This window comes from Delphinapterus leucas, chromosome 20, assembly GCF_059928025.1.
Source record: "Delphinapterus leucas isolate spDelLeu-1000000601 "Yukka" chromosome 20, BTC_Dleu_Yukka2, whole genome shotgun sequence".
In the NCBI taxonomy this organism is placed as follows: Eukaryota; Metazoa; Chordata; class Mammalia; order Artiodactyla; family Monodontidae; genus Delphinapterus; species Delphinapterus leucas.
Window position 1 is genome coordinate 11,584,196 of NC_143148.1, and position 15,940 is coordinate 11,600,135.

At 57.0% G+C, this 15,940-nt stretch overlaps 1 protein-coding gene across 3 annotated transcripts; it reads left to right on the forward strand.

Moving 5' to 3' along the window:
• The first annotated feature begins 692 nt into the window (after positions 1-692).
• LOC111180798 (small ribosomal subunit protein eS19) lies at positions 693-15,562 on the forward strand. 3 transcript variants are annotated; one of them, XM_089902773.1, is made up of 7 exons: positions 693-823; positions 1,292-1,362; positions 1,636-1,736; positions 13,658-13,951; positions 14,245-14,363; positions 14,920-14,988; positions 15,118-15,562. In XM_089902773.1, the coding sequence occupies exons 2-7, from the start codon at positions 1,292-1,294 to the stop codon at positions 15,229-15,231; spliced, it is 768 nt and encodes a 255-aa protein (XP_089758899.1). In that variant the 5' UTR covers positions 693-823; the 3' UTR covers positions 15,232-15,562. The 3 variants fall into 3 exon arrangements, with proteins under 3 accessions (XP_089758899.1, XP_022441226.1, XP_022441239.1); XM_022585518.3 differs by lacking the exons at positions 13,658-13,951; positions 14,245-14,363; positions 14,920-14,988; positions 15,118-15,562 and adding exons at positions 6,571-6,754; positions 7,286-7,340; positions 8,219-8,284 and having other exon boundaries at positions 711-823; XM_022585531.2 differs by lacking the exons at positions 693-823; positions 1,292-1,362; positions 1,636-1,736 and adding an exon at positions 12,134-12,280.
• The last annotated feature ends 378 nt before the right edge of the window (positions 15,563-15,940 follow it).

Genomic DNA, 15,940 nt, shown 5'->3' on the forward strand with positions numbered 1-15,940 from the left:
TTGGACCTTAGAAGGATTAAACTAGATAATGCATGTAATACTACATAATGTTTACCTGTGCCTTGCACAGAGTAGGCACACAAAAAGTATTTGTTGATAGAATTAATATGTGTGCACTAACTGCGAAGAGACTCAGGCGCTAGGAGGCAGAGCTGAGCTTCTCGGAAGGTCCCGCGTCTGTCCCTTTGCCCCTGACCTTATCTGCTCCCCGCCTCCACTGCCTCATTCCCACTCCGCTCTCCTGGGCTGTGGTGAAGCAATTTCCGCCCTAAGAAGGGTGCGGCTTCCGTCCCCTTCCGCTCTCGCGAGTACTGCTGGTTGAGGAAGGGTAGGTGGTGACCACATTTCTTCGCTGCCCTTCCCCTGCTCTCCCGGTCACAGTTCCGCCCTTACTAGCCCCACTTCCGGCCAGAAAAGCCACTTCCACCCGGAAAAGTGGTCGTCCCGCTGGTGGCGCCAGGAGTAGCCAGGTCTCTTTATTTCCTGCCCACCCATAACTTCCGCCAGGAGATACAGTCTCCGCCGCTGTTTGTTCCGTGCACGATCAACGCAAACGAAGCTAGATTCCCTCCAACTCAAGACGAGAGCTCCTCAAGCTGCAGGAGAAGGAAGGGCGGGGAGGAAACAAGCCTCCGCCCTCACGCCACACCCTCCCACGTTCACGGAGGGGAAGCCACATTTGCCCTGAGAGAGGCGCGGCCGCTTTTTTCCTAACCCAATTCTCGCGAGTTCTCGGAACTCTCGCGATAACCAACGCCCGACTTGTGCGCCCGGGAAACCCCGTTGCTCCCTTTTCCCTGGCTGGCAGCTTGGAGGCCGCACGGTGAGCTGAGTGCTCCGGTCCGAACCGGGTCCGGGGTGTCGGGGCCCGATTCTTGATCACGGAGCGTGTGCCTGGGAGCTCCGGGGTACCCGCGCGGGGCCGCCCCGCCCCCCTGGAGTCGCGGCCACGTGCGAGCTGCAGGCCCGGGCATGTCTGGTCCGCGCTCTTCGGGAACCGAGGCTGGGCTTGGTGGGCAGCGGGGAGTGCGGGGGACCCCAGAATCAGGGGTTGGGGTCATACAGCGTTTTCACAAACGGGGGCAGGTAGTGTTCGTGCGACCCGGAGAGACCGTGGGCGTCAGTGAGTTCTGTAGGACCCACAGGCGCAGGGGTCTTTAAAGCGGGGAATTGAAGTAGGGCCTTCGGAAGTAAGGAGAGTGCGACGGTTTAGATCGCGTTGGGGCTGGCCCCCGACCCTTGTCAGTCGTCTCCATCAATCCTGTGTTCACATGCTCGACTTTTCCCGCAGATGCCTGGAGTTACTGTAAAGGACGTGAACCAGCAGGAGTTCGTCAGAGCTCTGGCAGCCTTCCTCAAAAAGTGAGTGTGGGCATTGCGGTCCGAGTGGGCGGAGGCTGTCGCCTTTGCCTGATCCCTCAGCGCCCGCAGGCTTTCAGTCTGGGGAGGCTTGTTGGAGGTCTCTCTGGGGTCTATCCTTTCTACGTGAGCCCTGAGTTGTGTTTGAGTTTCAGTCTGTTTGTATTTTGGGACACATTGTGCTCTTCTTAATCTACAGTTGTGTTGAGGGGAGGGAACTGGGATGGAGTTTGTGGAGACTCCTGAATTGTGCGTTTGTCTCTGTCTTGGTCCCAGGTCCGGGAAGCTGAAAGTCCCTGAATGGGTGGACACTGTCAAGCTGGCCAAGCATAAAGAGCTCGCTCCCTATGATGAGAATTGGTTCTACACACGAGCTGGTGAGGAACTGGGGCCTTTGGCTGGGGCGTGGGGGGCTGGGTGTCCCCTTTGTGAGCTCTTACTTGCCCCCAGAAATAACAAGAGAGAAATCTTTGACTCTATCACTGCATGTTTTTTGTGACATTCAATAATTTTGTACTCTGAATCTGATTCTTCATTTGTAAGAGATTCATGTGAGGACCTGTGCTTTCCTCTGAGTCTTGTGGGGGACCCAGGGGCAAATGAGTAGAGTGTTCATATTTTGCCTGGAGGTGGTTCGTTTTAGAGAGAGGCATTGTCCTTTTAATACCTATGGGTCTGTTTTATTGTTCAGATCGTCACACTAGACTGTCTTGTTAAATGAGTTGTTCGTAACTAAGGGGTTGGAGATCTGATCAGGTCACTCGTTGCTCTAGATCTTGGCAAGCCTCAAGTGCCCTGAAGAAAACCTTATGGTCACCCTGTACTGGTCCCTTTTCTTATCTTCTTATTAATCCTTTAGTAATGACTTTGAAGGACTGATTTTCTTTTTGCGGTACGCGGGCCTCTCACTGTTGTGGCCTCTCCCGTTGCGGAGCACGGGCTCCGGACGCGCAGGCTCAGCTGCCATGGCTCACGGGCCCAGCCGCTCCGCGGCATGTGGGATCTTCCCGGACCGGGGCACGAACCCGTGTCCCCTGCATCGGCAGGCGGACTCTCACCCACTGTGCCACCAGGGAAGCCCCTGAAGGACTGATTTTAAGTGTAGCCCCTGATTGCATAGTGCTAGTGCTAGTGTTGCCTCATCTGTCTTTAATGTTTCAAGTTTCTCCAGTCACCCCCATGGAGGGAGGCTTACCTTGGGAGTAGGGGATGGGGTTCAAGGCTGGATTGTGCCAAGGTGGCAGCCTCTGCACAGGGCCTTCACTAAAGGCTCTCGGCCTCTCCTGTCTTCAGCCATCCTGTGTGAAGTGGGGGCTTTGTCCTGACCAGAGCTTGTCTGTAGGTGAGAAGCAGAGTTTGGACAAAACTCCAGAATGACCTTGAGAAGAGTTGGCCTTGGTATAAGGTGCCCAGCACCTCGGAGCATGGAGTATTTTGTAGATGGTGGGCCAATCTTTCAGGCCCTAGACTGGGCACAGGGGCCAGCCACAGCCTCTGACCTCTGAGGACTAAAAGGTCAAGTCTGTGAGATGAGTGGGGTGGGTAGTATATCTGTCTACTCACTTGTATGTTTTTATAAAGAAAAATGGGTGTGGTGAAGGGGAGCTGACTTGACCTCCCTGGGCACACAATCAGTGGTGACGGGGCCTGGACGAGACCACCATTACGTCTGTCATCCACCCATCTTGGGAAGCAAGGCATGCCTGGTCCTGACTGCTCTTTGGTGATGCCCCAAGAGCCGATAGGTCAAGCAAGGCAACTTTGGATCTAAGATGAGGAGAAAGAACCTCGTAGCTTTTGCCGTTTGATCTGGTGAATACGCATATTTTGTATAACCTGTACCTAACAAAAACTTCCCAAGTAGGTCTGCTGGTTGCCGATTGCAGTTGATGTCGGGGAGGTTAACGTGCTTGTGGTCTGCCAGCTGCTGATGCCACAGTCTACCTGGCTCTTGCCGTGATTGGAGGTGGGGGCAGCTCTGTCCCCTAGGCAGCATTCTGTGCTTTAATTTTCTAGGTGGGGAGAGATTAAGGGGAAATGGGGAAAGGACCCTGGGTGACACACACCGAGTTGAGCCTGCTGGCCATCTCTACAGTTGCTGTGGCCCCTTTCTGCCCACTGCGCACCTTCCCCAACACATCACGCTGGGTGTGCGTCCTCTGCCTGCCCTGCTGCTCTCCCTTGGCATTTCCAACACTCGCTTTTGACTTCAGTTCCCCGGCTGCCCTAGTGGCACAGTGTAAGGGTTCTAGACCAGGGTGTGTTGTGCGCGTGTTGTTGGGGCACAGCCACGCCTGTTTGTATAAAATCATGACAGGCAAGAGTTGCAGATGCCACAGGCCACACGGTCTACTCTCTGACCCTTTACAGGAAAAGTCTGCCGACCTCTGTTGGAGTGTAGAGTGCTCCCGCTTAGTTTGGTCAGTCCATACTCTGGACAAGTGGAGTCATAGGAGATAGTCATTTACCCAGGAGGAAAGTGAGATACAGACCGGCGACGACCGTGGGAGGGTGTGGCAGGCGGACTCCAAAACCACAGTCTGCCATATTTGCTTTTCCTCCTCTGGATCGTGGGCCCCCTCAGGGGTTTGGGGCTGAAGCACAGTGGGATAGCGACCTGTCCTGGGAGGCTGAGCTCTGGCAGTGAAGGCAACAGGGCAGTGGGGGTCAAATTCTGGAGACATATAAGAGCCAGCACGGTGTGGACAGCTGTTGACCTCAGGTATGGGGGATACAGAAGGCAGAGGTAGATGGCAGGGCCTTCTTGAGGGTGGTCCGCAAGAGCCGCAGACCTGTAGGGGTGAGCACTCACCAGGCAGTGGTGTAGGGGGCAGTGTGTGTGAGGGGTGAGGTGTAGAGATAGAGCCTGTTTCAGGGGAGTGGGGAGAGTGCTCTAAGGGGAGGAGCAGTGTCAAGGGGGGACCACTGCAGGGCTTTGAGAGGGAGTGATGCAGTGTGGCCCTAGACAGGCTTCTTGACCTCAATTCTCAGAAGGGTCTGCTTGGGGCGGAGGTAAGAACAAGAATACAGCGTGTGTTTCAGTAGGTGTCCAGCGGTGAGTGAGCAGCTGTTGGATTGGGGCGCCTGAGTGGTGTGTGTGTCATGCTGCTCAGCTTGCAAGATCTTAGTTCCCCAACCAGGGATTGAACCCAGGCCCCTGCAGTGAAAGGGTAGAGTCCTAACCACTGGACCACCAGGGAATTCTCCTGCACCAGATAATTTTTTGCGTCATTAAGAAAGACGTGAAGCTCCCCCTGGGAGAAACTAAGGCTGAGCTTTATTGGAGTTTGTTCCCTGCCAGTCCCTGCTCAGGGTTGAGGTAAGTTGTCCGCCTTAGTACCATGGCGCAGACCGCTTGAAGGGGGCGGACTCTGTCGCAGCTGACAGGGAGCAGTGTTGGGGTTCAGACCCCATGTACCACACAGCCCGCCCCTTTCCGTGCTGAGACTGGGCTGAGCGCTGGTCCTGGTTCAGCAAGATTCATTTCTAGTGTGCAGCGTCTTCCGGGCGTTCGTGAAATTAGGAGTGTCCATCTCAGCCCCTTCGTGAGGCTCTTACGCCTTCCCCAGCCCAAGTGGGAGAGCAGATCTCCACCTAGAGCCAGGGCGTGACCAGACAGGTGCAGGGGGGATGGCGGTAGCCATTGGGCATTTGCACTGGTCTTCAAGGCGAGTTTTCCATGAGGTCACTCCTGGCAGAAAGATTGTGGGGGGTGGCTTGTAACAGGTGACTCTTGATCCTGGCAGTGGGTGGGCTCCTTGGTGCCTGGAGGAGGGTCAGAGTCCTGATCTAGGGGGTGGGGTGAGGACAAAAAGAACCAAGGAGAGTGGTTTTAAAGTGAGCGGAGGACAAAGGCAGTGGTATCAGGGAGAGGCTGCTCAGTGGTCCTGGAGAAGTGGCCATGGTTTTTGCTGCACTGTTGGCCCCTGAAGCCCGTGGCTGTATCCGATGACGGTCTTACAGAGCAGGAGAGAGGCTGAGAACAAGTTGTGCGCAGGAACTGCTCTGGGAGGGGCAGCTGGAGGGAAGGAGGAGCCTACCTCACCTGGTCACTTCCCCCTCCCCCCAGCTCATGACACTGGAGGGTCATGGAGATGGCCCAGCGCCCTGTGACTCTTGGCAGCAAGCCATTATTGAAGGAATGACTCCTCGGCTCCCCCGCTCGTCTTCAGGACTAAGGGGAATCTAGCGTGCTGATCTCTGCGGTGACCTGAACCCCTACCTTGGAGCTTTCAGCCAGGCAGGGCTGTGTGATGGCCAGCATCTGGGCCCCAGTTCTTCAAACCTCAGTGGCCCCCTGAGGTAGAAAAGCAGAACCTTCAGGAGGGGCTGTCCCTACGGAGCTTGTGGCGTGAGCCCAGGAGTACTCTGTGGAGTTTAACCTTTTCCATACAGGAAAGTAGCACCTGACGCGTTCATGGCATCTTCACAGTAGCGCTCAATGAGGTACTTTTTGTCCCGGATCTCAGGTGAGGGTAGGTGACTTGCCAAGGCCACAGTATCGGGCGGGCTTCTAAGGCCATGTTACTGCCTCATAGGAGAGAGTGAAAAGCAGATGGCATAGGGCCTGGCAGGCAAGTGTTCCAGTTGAACAGAAGAGGATTTCCAAGGAGGCTGGCCAGGGTGGGTGAGGGACTTGCCCAAGCCCGTCGAGGGACCAGAATCCCAGCCCACAGAGTGGGTGACGCACCTCTCAGGTTGGGAACATCCACTGCATAGGATGTCAGCTCTGCTACCACTGTTACCTAAGCTCTCCAGGGCTGGGGTGTGGGAGGATCAGTAGGTCTCTTCTCCAGCTCTGCTGCCCTTCAGAGCTCCCAGGCAGATGAAGGGGGACAGTCACGGCTTAAACATTTGCTAGGCTCTCCCCACAGAACCTCAGGTCCACCTCACAGCGCAGCTGGGCACTAACAGCTAAGCAAGTCCCTGGGGGGGCGGGTTGCCTGCCTGGTCACGTGGCTACGGCAGTCCCTCCACTACCTGTGCACACCAGTCTCCTGAACTGGGGGGTGGTCAGGTACTGGGGCTTGGCGTGCATTCTCACGTTCTCAGTTTCCCTGACCGGAAAACGGTGAGGTGAGAAAAATCTGCTGCCGCACACAACTAGACTTGTGACCTTGAGCAAGGCCCTTTCCTAAGGCTGCCTCAGCTGTGGAGAAGCGTCTTCTCTGCCTGAGAAGGGTTCTCAAGTCTCCCTTGCCTCCCACCCAGCTTCCACAGCACGGCACCTGTACCTCCGGGGCGGCGCTGGGGTTGGTTCCATGACCAAGATCTACGGGGGGCGTCAGAGGAATGGTGTCATGCCCAGCCACTTCAGCAGAGGCTCCAAGAGCGTGGCCCGGCGGGTCCTCCAGGCCCTGGAGGGGCTGAAAATGGTGGAAAAGGACCAAGATGGGTAAGCGGGGGGGGGGGGGGGGGGGGCGGAGGAGCCTTGGGGCCAGATCCCTTATGATGAAGTTATCAAGGACTGTCCCCCTCCGCCCATGCAGTGAGGTGCCAGGTCTGTCCTGCACAGCTGCACCTGCCCCCCAGCCAGGCAGGGGATTCTTCAGAATAGTGCACAGCGCGGGGCCTCCCCCCGACCTCTCTGGCTAACTACTCCAGACTCCAGGAAGGTAATTTAGCGACTGTCCGCTTTCATTAGCCTGCTCGTTAGCTTTTCCCAATTGATTTTTCGGGGCTTTTGATCTAATGCTTGCACAAACGGCACCCCATTAGCTCCCAGGGGAGCTCCCACTCCAGCCTCCAGCTTGTTGGAATGCAGCCGACTAGGGACCTCAGTGGGACTTGGCTGGTGTCATGTGGTCCTGTGGCCAGGTGCCTTCTTGGAAAGCCTGGCTCGTGTCCAGGAGAGGTCTGGCAGGGATCAGGGACGCTGGTGGGAGCCTGCACTCACCTGGGGCTATATAACCCTTCTCTCCCACAGGGGCCGCAAACTAACACCTCAGGGACAGAGAGATCTGGACAGAATCGCTGGACAGGTGAGGGCTGGGTACCTCAGTCACCGCCTGGGTGTTTCTGGAGCCTGGGTTTTGTCAGATGGGAGTTTCCTCCCCTGGAGGGCACAGCCCAGGGGAGGAGGGTGCAGGAGAAAGAACGTTTCTGACAGACTTCCTGTGGGGGCTGGTTGAAAATGCAGGTGCCTGGGTGAAGGGAGGCCCAGGGTGCGGCTCGCCAGGCTGGCTTCTCCTTCAGGGCACGCTCCCGCACACGCGGCTCCCTCTTCCCGGTCAGCCTTCTGATTCCGGCTGCAGTGTTTTCTTCCTTAGTCTTCATGCTTACTGAGTGTTGGGGTGCCTGAGAACCCAGGTCTCCATCCAGATGCTGACTGACTATAGACACCCTGGGCCAGAGTCCCTTCACCTGGAGCCAGGCTCCCCATCTGTAGAGGGATCTGCTTTTGCCTGCCTCGGAGGGAGGTGGTGAGGATTCCATGAGCTACGGCAACAGAGGCCCCCAGGGTCTGGCATGACCCTCTTGACTCAGGCCCCCTGGGAGTCTTGGACTGTAGGGTCACTTAAGTGTCAGAAGAGAATGGAGGTGTCAGCCCTCTGGGGGCTGGGGGTGGCCTGGAATGAGAAGGTGGCTCTTCAGGGCAGAGCAGGGCCTGGCACAAACGGCAGTGCGGAGTGATGGGCAGATGTTGGAAACACGACAACGCTCTCTTTCCTTGAGAGTCCCAGTTTTATCCTTCTGTAAAATGGGGAGGCATCCAAGATCGTGAGGATCGGATGAGATGAGTACATGTAAACCACGAATCAGGGTGCCTGGCGTCCCATAGCTACTGGGGAGCTACTGTGAAGTGCTTGAACACAGACCCCACAACTGATCTTAACTACTTGTCCATCTTTTCCCACAGGTGGCAGCTGCCAACAAGAAGCATTAGAACAAATGATGCTGGGTTAATAAATTGCCTCGTTCGTAATCCTGGTCTGGGTCTCTTGATTGGGGGGTGGCCGGGCAAGAGGAAGGAGCGCTGCACCGCACTTCCCTTCCCTTGAGAAAGAGGGGGGCCAGGGCCTTTCCTGGATGGCTGTGGTACTCAGCAGCCTCAGAAACCTGAGGCCTGGCCTTCCAGGCTCACACTGTTCTGCCCCAAGTGGGCGAGATGGTGGTGCAAGACCCAGGGGGCCCTTGCTCCTCTCCCACACCTTGCCTTTGCGGGTCTCAGAAAAAGAAACGGGAAGTTCAAGCAGTGGCCCCACGTGGAGCCTTGGACCCTGCTGAAACAAAACAGGAGGGCCCTGTGGCTCAGGTGCTGCTTCTCTGGAAGGAAGTGGACAAGGAAAGCCGTCACTTGGGGCGGTCCTTCGTGTGCCTCCAGCCCAAGGTGACCTGCCTAGTATACACGTCCTTTTCCTGACCTACACGGGAGACTTCACTTTGGGGATCTCTGGCCTGGGCCCTGCTGTAAGATGGAGCTAGCTGTACCTGCCCCAAGAATTGGGATGCAGTGCTGAAGCTGCAGCAGGGACCCAGCTGGCAGGGGGCTGCTACTTCCCTGCCAAAGGGAGGGGCATGGCCCCTGCATAGAGGCCAAGTTCCCAGGGCTCTCGTGGTGCCGCCCCCCCACCACAGTTCTGCATGGTGATTGGCTCTTTGCACTAATGGGACAGGAGCCCCACCTGTGATTGGTCTCCTGGTCCAGGTGGGAGGTGCAAAGGGCTTCCAGTAGGCAGGTGCTAAGCTTTGAAAGGGTCCCCTTACCACGCTTTGAGACCTGGCCCACCTCCCATTTGGGGAAAACTAAGATGCTGGGCCTGAGCTGGCTAGGCCAAGACCACTGAGGTTCCCCCATCCCGAGTTACTCCTCAGGTCAAACCCATTTCCTTCCAGTGCCAAGCCTGGCTTTGAACTCCCAATGACTTGGGTTCAAATTCCAACACTGCCCAAAATTCTGTGCGACCTTGAGCAAACTTACCCTCGGCCTTGTGCTCCTGCCTGTAAAGCTGCTTACTCCTACCTGAGGGATTCGGGGAGATGCCAAGTCTTGGCTCAAAGCAGCACACCTGATGCACCAAGATGTTCAAAATGGAAAGTATCAAACCAAAGAGTCCCCTGCACCCGGTGGGGAATGAAGGTGTCATTCCCCCCCAGCCTGGAAGTTGTCAGGGCTGGAAGATCTGATCTGAATAAACACTGGACTAGAGCCTGCCACGTGCAAGGTGCTTTATAAACATATCACTTAATACTCTGTGAAATAGGTACCAAAAGGCGCCGTTTGGAGATGGAGATCAGTCACGGGTAATTTGCCGGATGTCCCACAGCCAGGAGGTGGCAAAGCCAGCATCTGGACCTGGGCTCTAGCCACTACAGGGCACTGTCCCTTAGAAGTGGGGAAAATGAGGCCCAAAGGGTTACACTCCTGGGCATGGCCTTGAGCCAGTCCTTGTTTGGCGCCTAAGTTTCCTCTTTTGCTGATTGAGGATGAAGATATTTCCCAGAGTCGTCCTGGGAATGCAATGCCAAGCGTCTGGTTTGCTCACACGGTGCCAGATACCAGGGTGCTGGGTAAGCGGGAGGTGGAGGTGCCCAGACAGGCCAGCGAGCCTGAGAGGGCCTACAATGCGGCGGCTGCGCCCCTTCAGCCACTGGGAGGCAGTCGAGGGCCTGGAAACCGGCTCAGCCAGGAAGGATGCTGAAGGAGGTGAATTCCTAAGGGCTGCCGCGTCTGGATCCAGACTTCTTCGTACATGGGGGCTATAGGAAGAACTTCAGTACAGAGGGGCTAATGACCTGCTGTACAGAGAGGGATCCAGCAGAACACCTGGGTCCCTGGAGGGAAGGAGGGAAGGCCCGAGGGCCAGAGAAGAGGAACTGTGTCCTAGGGGCTGTGCTAAGCACACTGATATTCTTACAGCCTCACAGGTAGGGAGGTTATGCCCAGATTACAGGAAGAGAAACTGAGGCTCAGATGACCAGAGCTGAGATTCAAACCCAGGAGGTGTGAACTCTTGTGGCCCATGTTCTTCTGTGTGGGTGACAGTTGCACCTTTTTTTTAAATTACAAAAATACTTCAAGCATGCAAAACAGTATATATACATAATAGTGTAACAAAGACCCATGGGACTTCCCTGGCGGCGCAGTGGTTAAGAATCCACCTGCCAATGCAGGGGACACGGGTTCGAGCCCTGGTCCGGGAAGATCCCACGTGCCGTGGAGCAACTAAGCCCATGCACCACAACTACTGAGCCTGTGCTCTAGAGCCCACGAGCCACAACTACTGAAGCCCGCGCGCCTAGAGCCCGTGCTCCGCAACAAGAGAAGCCACCGCAATGAGAAGCCCATGCGCCGCAACGAAGAGTAGCCCCTGCTCGCCGCAACTACAGAAAGCCTGCGCACTGCAACGAAGACCCCGCCCAGCCAAAAATAAATAAATAAATAAGACCCATGAACCCACCACCCAGCTTAAAAAGTAAAGCAAGGCATAAAACTAACAGACAAAGCCCTCTGTGTACCCTTCCCAGTCGCAACCTCCTTGCTTCCCCCAGAGGTAACCCCTCTCAGGAGTGGGGTATCACTCCCCTGCGTGCGTTTACACCTTTACTGTAGACACATGTGTCCCTAATAGCACACGCTGTTGTTTTGCCTTTTGAAAACAAGCCAGCCGGATCCTGTCATAGTACATTTCTTCTCATTTTCTTGTTGTTTCTGAGATGCAGCCATGTTGACAAGCAAAGCTCGGCCTCTTCTGCTGTGTGCTACTCCATTGACTGACTATACCTCAATTTATGCATCCCTTCTCCTGTAAATGGGCTTTTCGTCTGTTTCCCAGTTTTTGCTACCAAAAATCTCCCTGCCATGAATTTTTTCATGGTGTCTCCTTATGTGTGTGTGTGTGCGCGCGCATGTATGAGATGGTCCCCTAACTGCTCACAAACATCTAAACAACCTCATGTCATTCCCCCACCCCCCCCACCCCTCAGGCCTCATTTTCCTCCCACTTGACCTACAATAATGCTCAAAGGAAGCTGGTCACACATAAGTGACTTGGAATCCCTGCTGCACCACCAGACTGTATAAACTGGGCAAGTAACAGTGATGGTGTTCCCTCTCTGTGATGGCCTCAGCTTCCTCCACTGTAAAATGGGGGGTGGCCTACCTTGCCCACTTGTGGAGAGGCTGAAATGAAAGAACACCAAGAAAGAGCCCATCGTGGCCCTTTGGGTGTCGGGAACATCAACTTATGTCACAACATCAGGGAGATATTTTTATCCTTATCTCTTGAACTAAAAATGCCAAATCTTGGAAAGGGAAGCCACCAGCTAGTCACAGAGCTGGTGGGCCTGCCTCAGGTATTCCTCATGAGCATTAATAGTAACTAACATTTACTGAGCACCTACTATGCGCCAGGCCCTGTGTTCAGTGCTGTGCATGCACAACCTCTTTAAATCCTCTTTTCCAACCCCAAGGAGGGAGGACATGGAGGCTCAGAGAGGGGACAAGTTTTGCCCAAGGCCAGTGAGAGGAAAGACCAGGCTCGGAGCCACCCGCGTCCCCTGACCACCTGTGCGCAGCAGGCACCCTGAACTCTGGCTCCCTCGGGCTTCCTTTCCAGTGACGAGCCAGGCCTTAAACCAACCTCTTCCCCCACCCAAGCAGCCTCCTCTCGGGGGAGTTGTGGCGGCCACAGGTGCAGGGAGCAGTTCCTCCCCACTCACGGCCTGAAGCCTCCTGGCAGGGGCTGCCCCCAACCTGACAACCAAAGGACCCAGCAGCGGGGCCAGTGGAGCCCATCTCCGAAGGGCTGGGCAGGAAGTGGGGCGGGGTTTGGGGCTCGGCCGAGGTGGGATCTGGTACCCCAGGGCCGCTGCCACCCAGACAAAACAACCCACTGGGAGAAGATGCCTGGGGGTCCCCGAGCCCGCCAAACCCCGCGTGCCACCATCTTTCTCCTCTTGATCTTCGCTGCTGGCATGGGTACGTGGTCAACAGGCAGGTGCTGGGGGGAGGTGGGGGGGGGACTGGGAGACTGTTGAGAGGGCCCAGGCAGTGGGGACGGGAGAGGAGCTGGCAGGAGGGGTCTAGAAAAGACCCCGTAGAAACTGCATCTGCTTGACCGTGCCAAGCAGGCCAACGGGAGGCTGGAGGGGGGCTCAGCGAAGTTTAAGGGGCATCCCCCGTGGGGGAGGCAGGGCGAGAGACACCTTCCGCACCCCCTCGTCCCCCCAGATCAAAATAAGGAACTAAGGCTGCCCCTGACTGAGCTCCAGAGCTGGGGGCAGGGAGGGGGCTGTGGGTAGTGTTTAGTTTCAGGGGAGAAAAAGCTTTTCTCCTTCTCTGCCTTGAATCCCAGTCACCATCCCCTACGTAGGGAACCCCTCCTCAGTGCTGGGGGAGCCGGTGACCTTCCCCCTTCCTCTCCCACGCAATGCCAGCTGGCCCTGGGGTGGCTGTGACCACCCCGTTTGACGGAGGAGTTTAGAGAGGTGGCCAGTCACCCCAAATTTCCACTGGGAGCTGAGTTTGGAGTCCGTGAGCCTCAGGTTGCTGCCTCTGCCGCCACCTCTCTCCTCCTCCCGCCACAGACAGCCATGTGGACTGGCCCGAGGGCAGCGAGGGGGCGGAGGCGGGGGAGAGTGGAACAAGAACTGTGGCTTCCCAAGCCTGGGCCACCCAGCCCCCTCCCTCCAACCACCTAGCTGAGGCCCTCCCCTAACGCCCAGCCCAGCCCAAACGCTGAACTCACCCCTGGCACCCAGCTTGACACACACAAAGTTACACAAACAGAGGACAAGGGGCAGGCCCAGGGTCACAGGACAGGACAGACTCACAAACCGGCAGGAAGCGGCCCAGGGCCAGGGGGCCAGGGCTCGAACCCCTGAGCCACTCCTGCCGCCCTGGGCCTCAGCTGTCCCACTTGTAAAATGGGATAATGAGAGAACCGACGTCTAAGGGTTCTGAGACAGTTATACCCAATATATAAAGCGCCAGGTGTGTGGCCAGGCTGGGGCTTGGGTGAGAAAATAATCTAGGAAGGCCTGCAGGAGGAGGTGATGCCCAAACTGATTCTAGAAGGAGCTGCCTGGCCAGAGGCACTGCTAGCCCTGGGGACCCGACTATCCAAGTGCCAGTGAGCTCAGTGGGGCCGAAGCTCGGAGCAGGTATGGAGAGGGTGGCAGGAGGTGGCTCTGGAGAGGCGAGTGGGGACCCCCCAGCAGTGTGTCCCTCACATTCTTCTGCACACACCCCCGCCACTCACACATGCACACACACAGCCAGGAGCGCTGTAGAAGCAGGGGCCGGGCTGGGCCTGTGTCTCCATTCACGGTCCCTCACGCATTTGCCTCTCCGCAGGCCCCAGGTGCCAGGCCCTGTGGGTGGACTGGGGCCCACCATCGGTGACAGTGAGCATTGGGGACGAGGTCCACCTCCTGTGCAGACACAACGGCAGCAACCCCAACATCACATGGTGGCACATCCTCCAGGGCAACTCCACGTGGCCCCCTATGATGGAGCTCTCAAGCCCAGGGCCCAAGGGCGAGCTGGTCATCCAGCAGGTGACCAAGAGCCACAGGGGCATGTACAGGTGCCAGGTCAAGGAAGGCCAGAAGGTCCAGCGCTCCTGTGGGACCTACCTCCGCGTGCGTGGTGAGTGCACAGCACCCCACAGCTGGGGCCATACCTCCACATGCATGGTGAGCGCACACCACCACGCCACTGCTGGGGCCGCTGGCTTCCTCACCTGTGACGGGGGGGTGGAGCCAGTGCCTGAGCTCCTGCATCTCGGGCATCCTCACTCCCCGGCTCACACACGGTGGCTGATTGATTTTCTCACGTGCAAGGTGGGGACTTCAGTGGTCTTGGGCCTCGATGCGGGTGTGGCCAGGAGGCGAGGGGAGGACTCGAGGCGCTGGGCTCTGAGCGGCACTCCCTCCTCACAGAGCCACTCCCCAGGCCCTTCCTGGACATGGGAGAGGGCACCAAGAACAACATTATCACAGCTGAGGGGATCATCCTGCTGATCTGTGCCGTGGTGCCTGGGACGCTGCTGCTGTTCAGGGTGAGCCACACTGGGGACCAGCGGCCCCCTGAGTCTGAGGGTCCCGCCTAAAACTTGACAGAATGGCAGCCCCCGCCTCATAGGGGCTGTGAGGGGGTCAGGAATTTAATATAAGGAAAGCATTTTACATGGCGCTGGGCCCGGAGGGGCGTCCTGGCTCAGTCTCCCCCCAGGGTTGTCCTCACATTCCCCGCCCCCCACAGAGATGTCCAACTCTCCCCGTCTACCCAGGAGTGCCGTCGCCTCCAGATGTAGCCAAGGCCGGGGAAGATGGGGGCTGGTGTCCTCCCAGAGTCTCTGGCCAGCACCAGTCTCTCTTTAGGGCGCGGGGCAACTACAGCCATTTACTATTATTGTTGTTGTTATTCGTGGAGAAGAACAGGCAGTGGCGACAGCCCAAAGGGCACTGGCTTGGACCCAGAGAGACCTGCCATTTACAGGACATGTGGCTCTGGGCATGTCCCTTACCCTTTCTGGTAAAGCACCTCCTGGCCTCCATGAGGGTCTGAAAACACATTCTCTCCCCCATTCACGGAGGCTCCCAATCCCCCAACAGAAACGGTGGCAGAACATGAAATTCGGGGCAGATGTCCAGGATGACTATGAAGATGAAAATCTTTATGAGGTGAGTGGAAGGTGGGGGCAGGTGCGTGTCTGTGGGCGGGGCTCTTACAGGGTTCCTCCCTGAGGTTGACCAGGGAGCAGGGACCCAGGCATCCGGGCCCTGAGGCTCACCACCCCGTTTCCACCCCAGGGCCTGAACCTCGATGACTGCTCCATGTATGAGGACATCTCCCGGGGCCTCCAGGGCACCTACCAGGATGTGGGTAGCCTACACATCGGAGATGTTCAGCTAGAGAAGCCGTGACCCAGCCGGGCTGCCCCACCAGCTGGGCACCCAAACCGTGTCTCACCCCACTTCCTTGGAACCCGCTCTCTTTTCACAATCTTTCCTGGGAGTATCCTGACTCAACTTGGGAGTGGCCACTCTTCTTCCCTCTAGACCGTCCTCATCCCCTCCCCACACCCTAACTCAATCCTCCCCTTACTGCCTTTCCCAGGCTCCCCCCCCTCCAGCGGGTAATGAGCCCTTAGTCGCTGCTTCTAGGGGAGCTGATTGTAGCAGTCTCATTAGTGTCACCTCCCCCCTCCCTGCTCTGTCATGGCCACTTAGTGATAATAAATCCTTCCCAACTGCAGACCTTCGCAGGAGTCACGGATCTCATGGGGACCACTCCCCCTCCTCCTCTGGGACCCAGAGGTCCAGGACCTCAGCCCCCTCCTCCCCCAGCTCCTGACCACTCCCCACACCTGGGACCAGGTAGCCAGTCTTGGCTGTCCCCTGGAAGAACCAGGAAGTGTCTTGGGAAGGGCCCCAACCCAGGCCATGTGCCTGAGCAGAGGGGGACACAGAGGGGACCCAGGCAACCATATTCATTTATGCATATTTAAGTCCCAAAGACACAGTGGACTGTCTGGTGAGACTGGTACCAAATTCTGACCATGGCCACACCTGTTCTCTGGGAGTGGACTTGTAGAAGCGGGATTTGGAGAGTCTGTGGCCCTAAACTGGGGAT

Excerpts from the sequence above, each read along its gene's own strand:
- LOC111180798 (XM_089902773.1), top strand. The coding sequence starts at position 1,292 with ATGCCTGGAGTTACTGTAAAGGACGTGAACCAGCAGGAGTTCGTCAGA. Across the intron at positions 13,952-14,244 it reads GACCTACCTCCGCGTGCGTG|AGCCACTCCCCAGGCCCTTC; the intron begins GTGAGTGCACAG and ends CCCTCCTCACAG. Across the intron at positions 14,364-14,919 it reads GGACGCTGCTGCTGTTCAGG|AAACGGTGGCAGAACATGAA; the intron begins GTGAGCCACACT and ends ATCCCCCAACAG.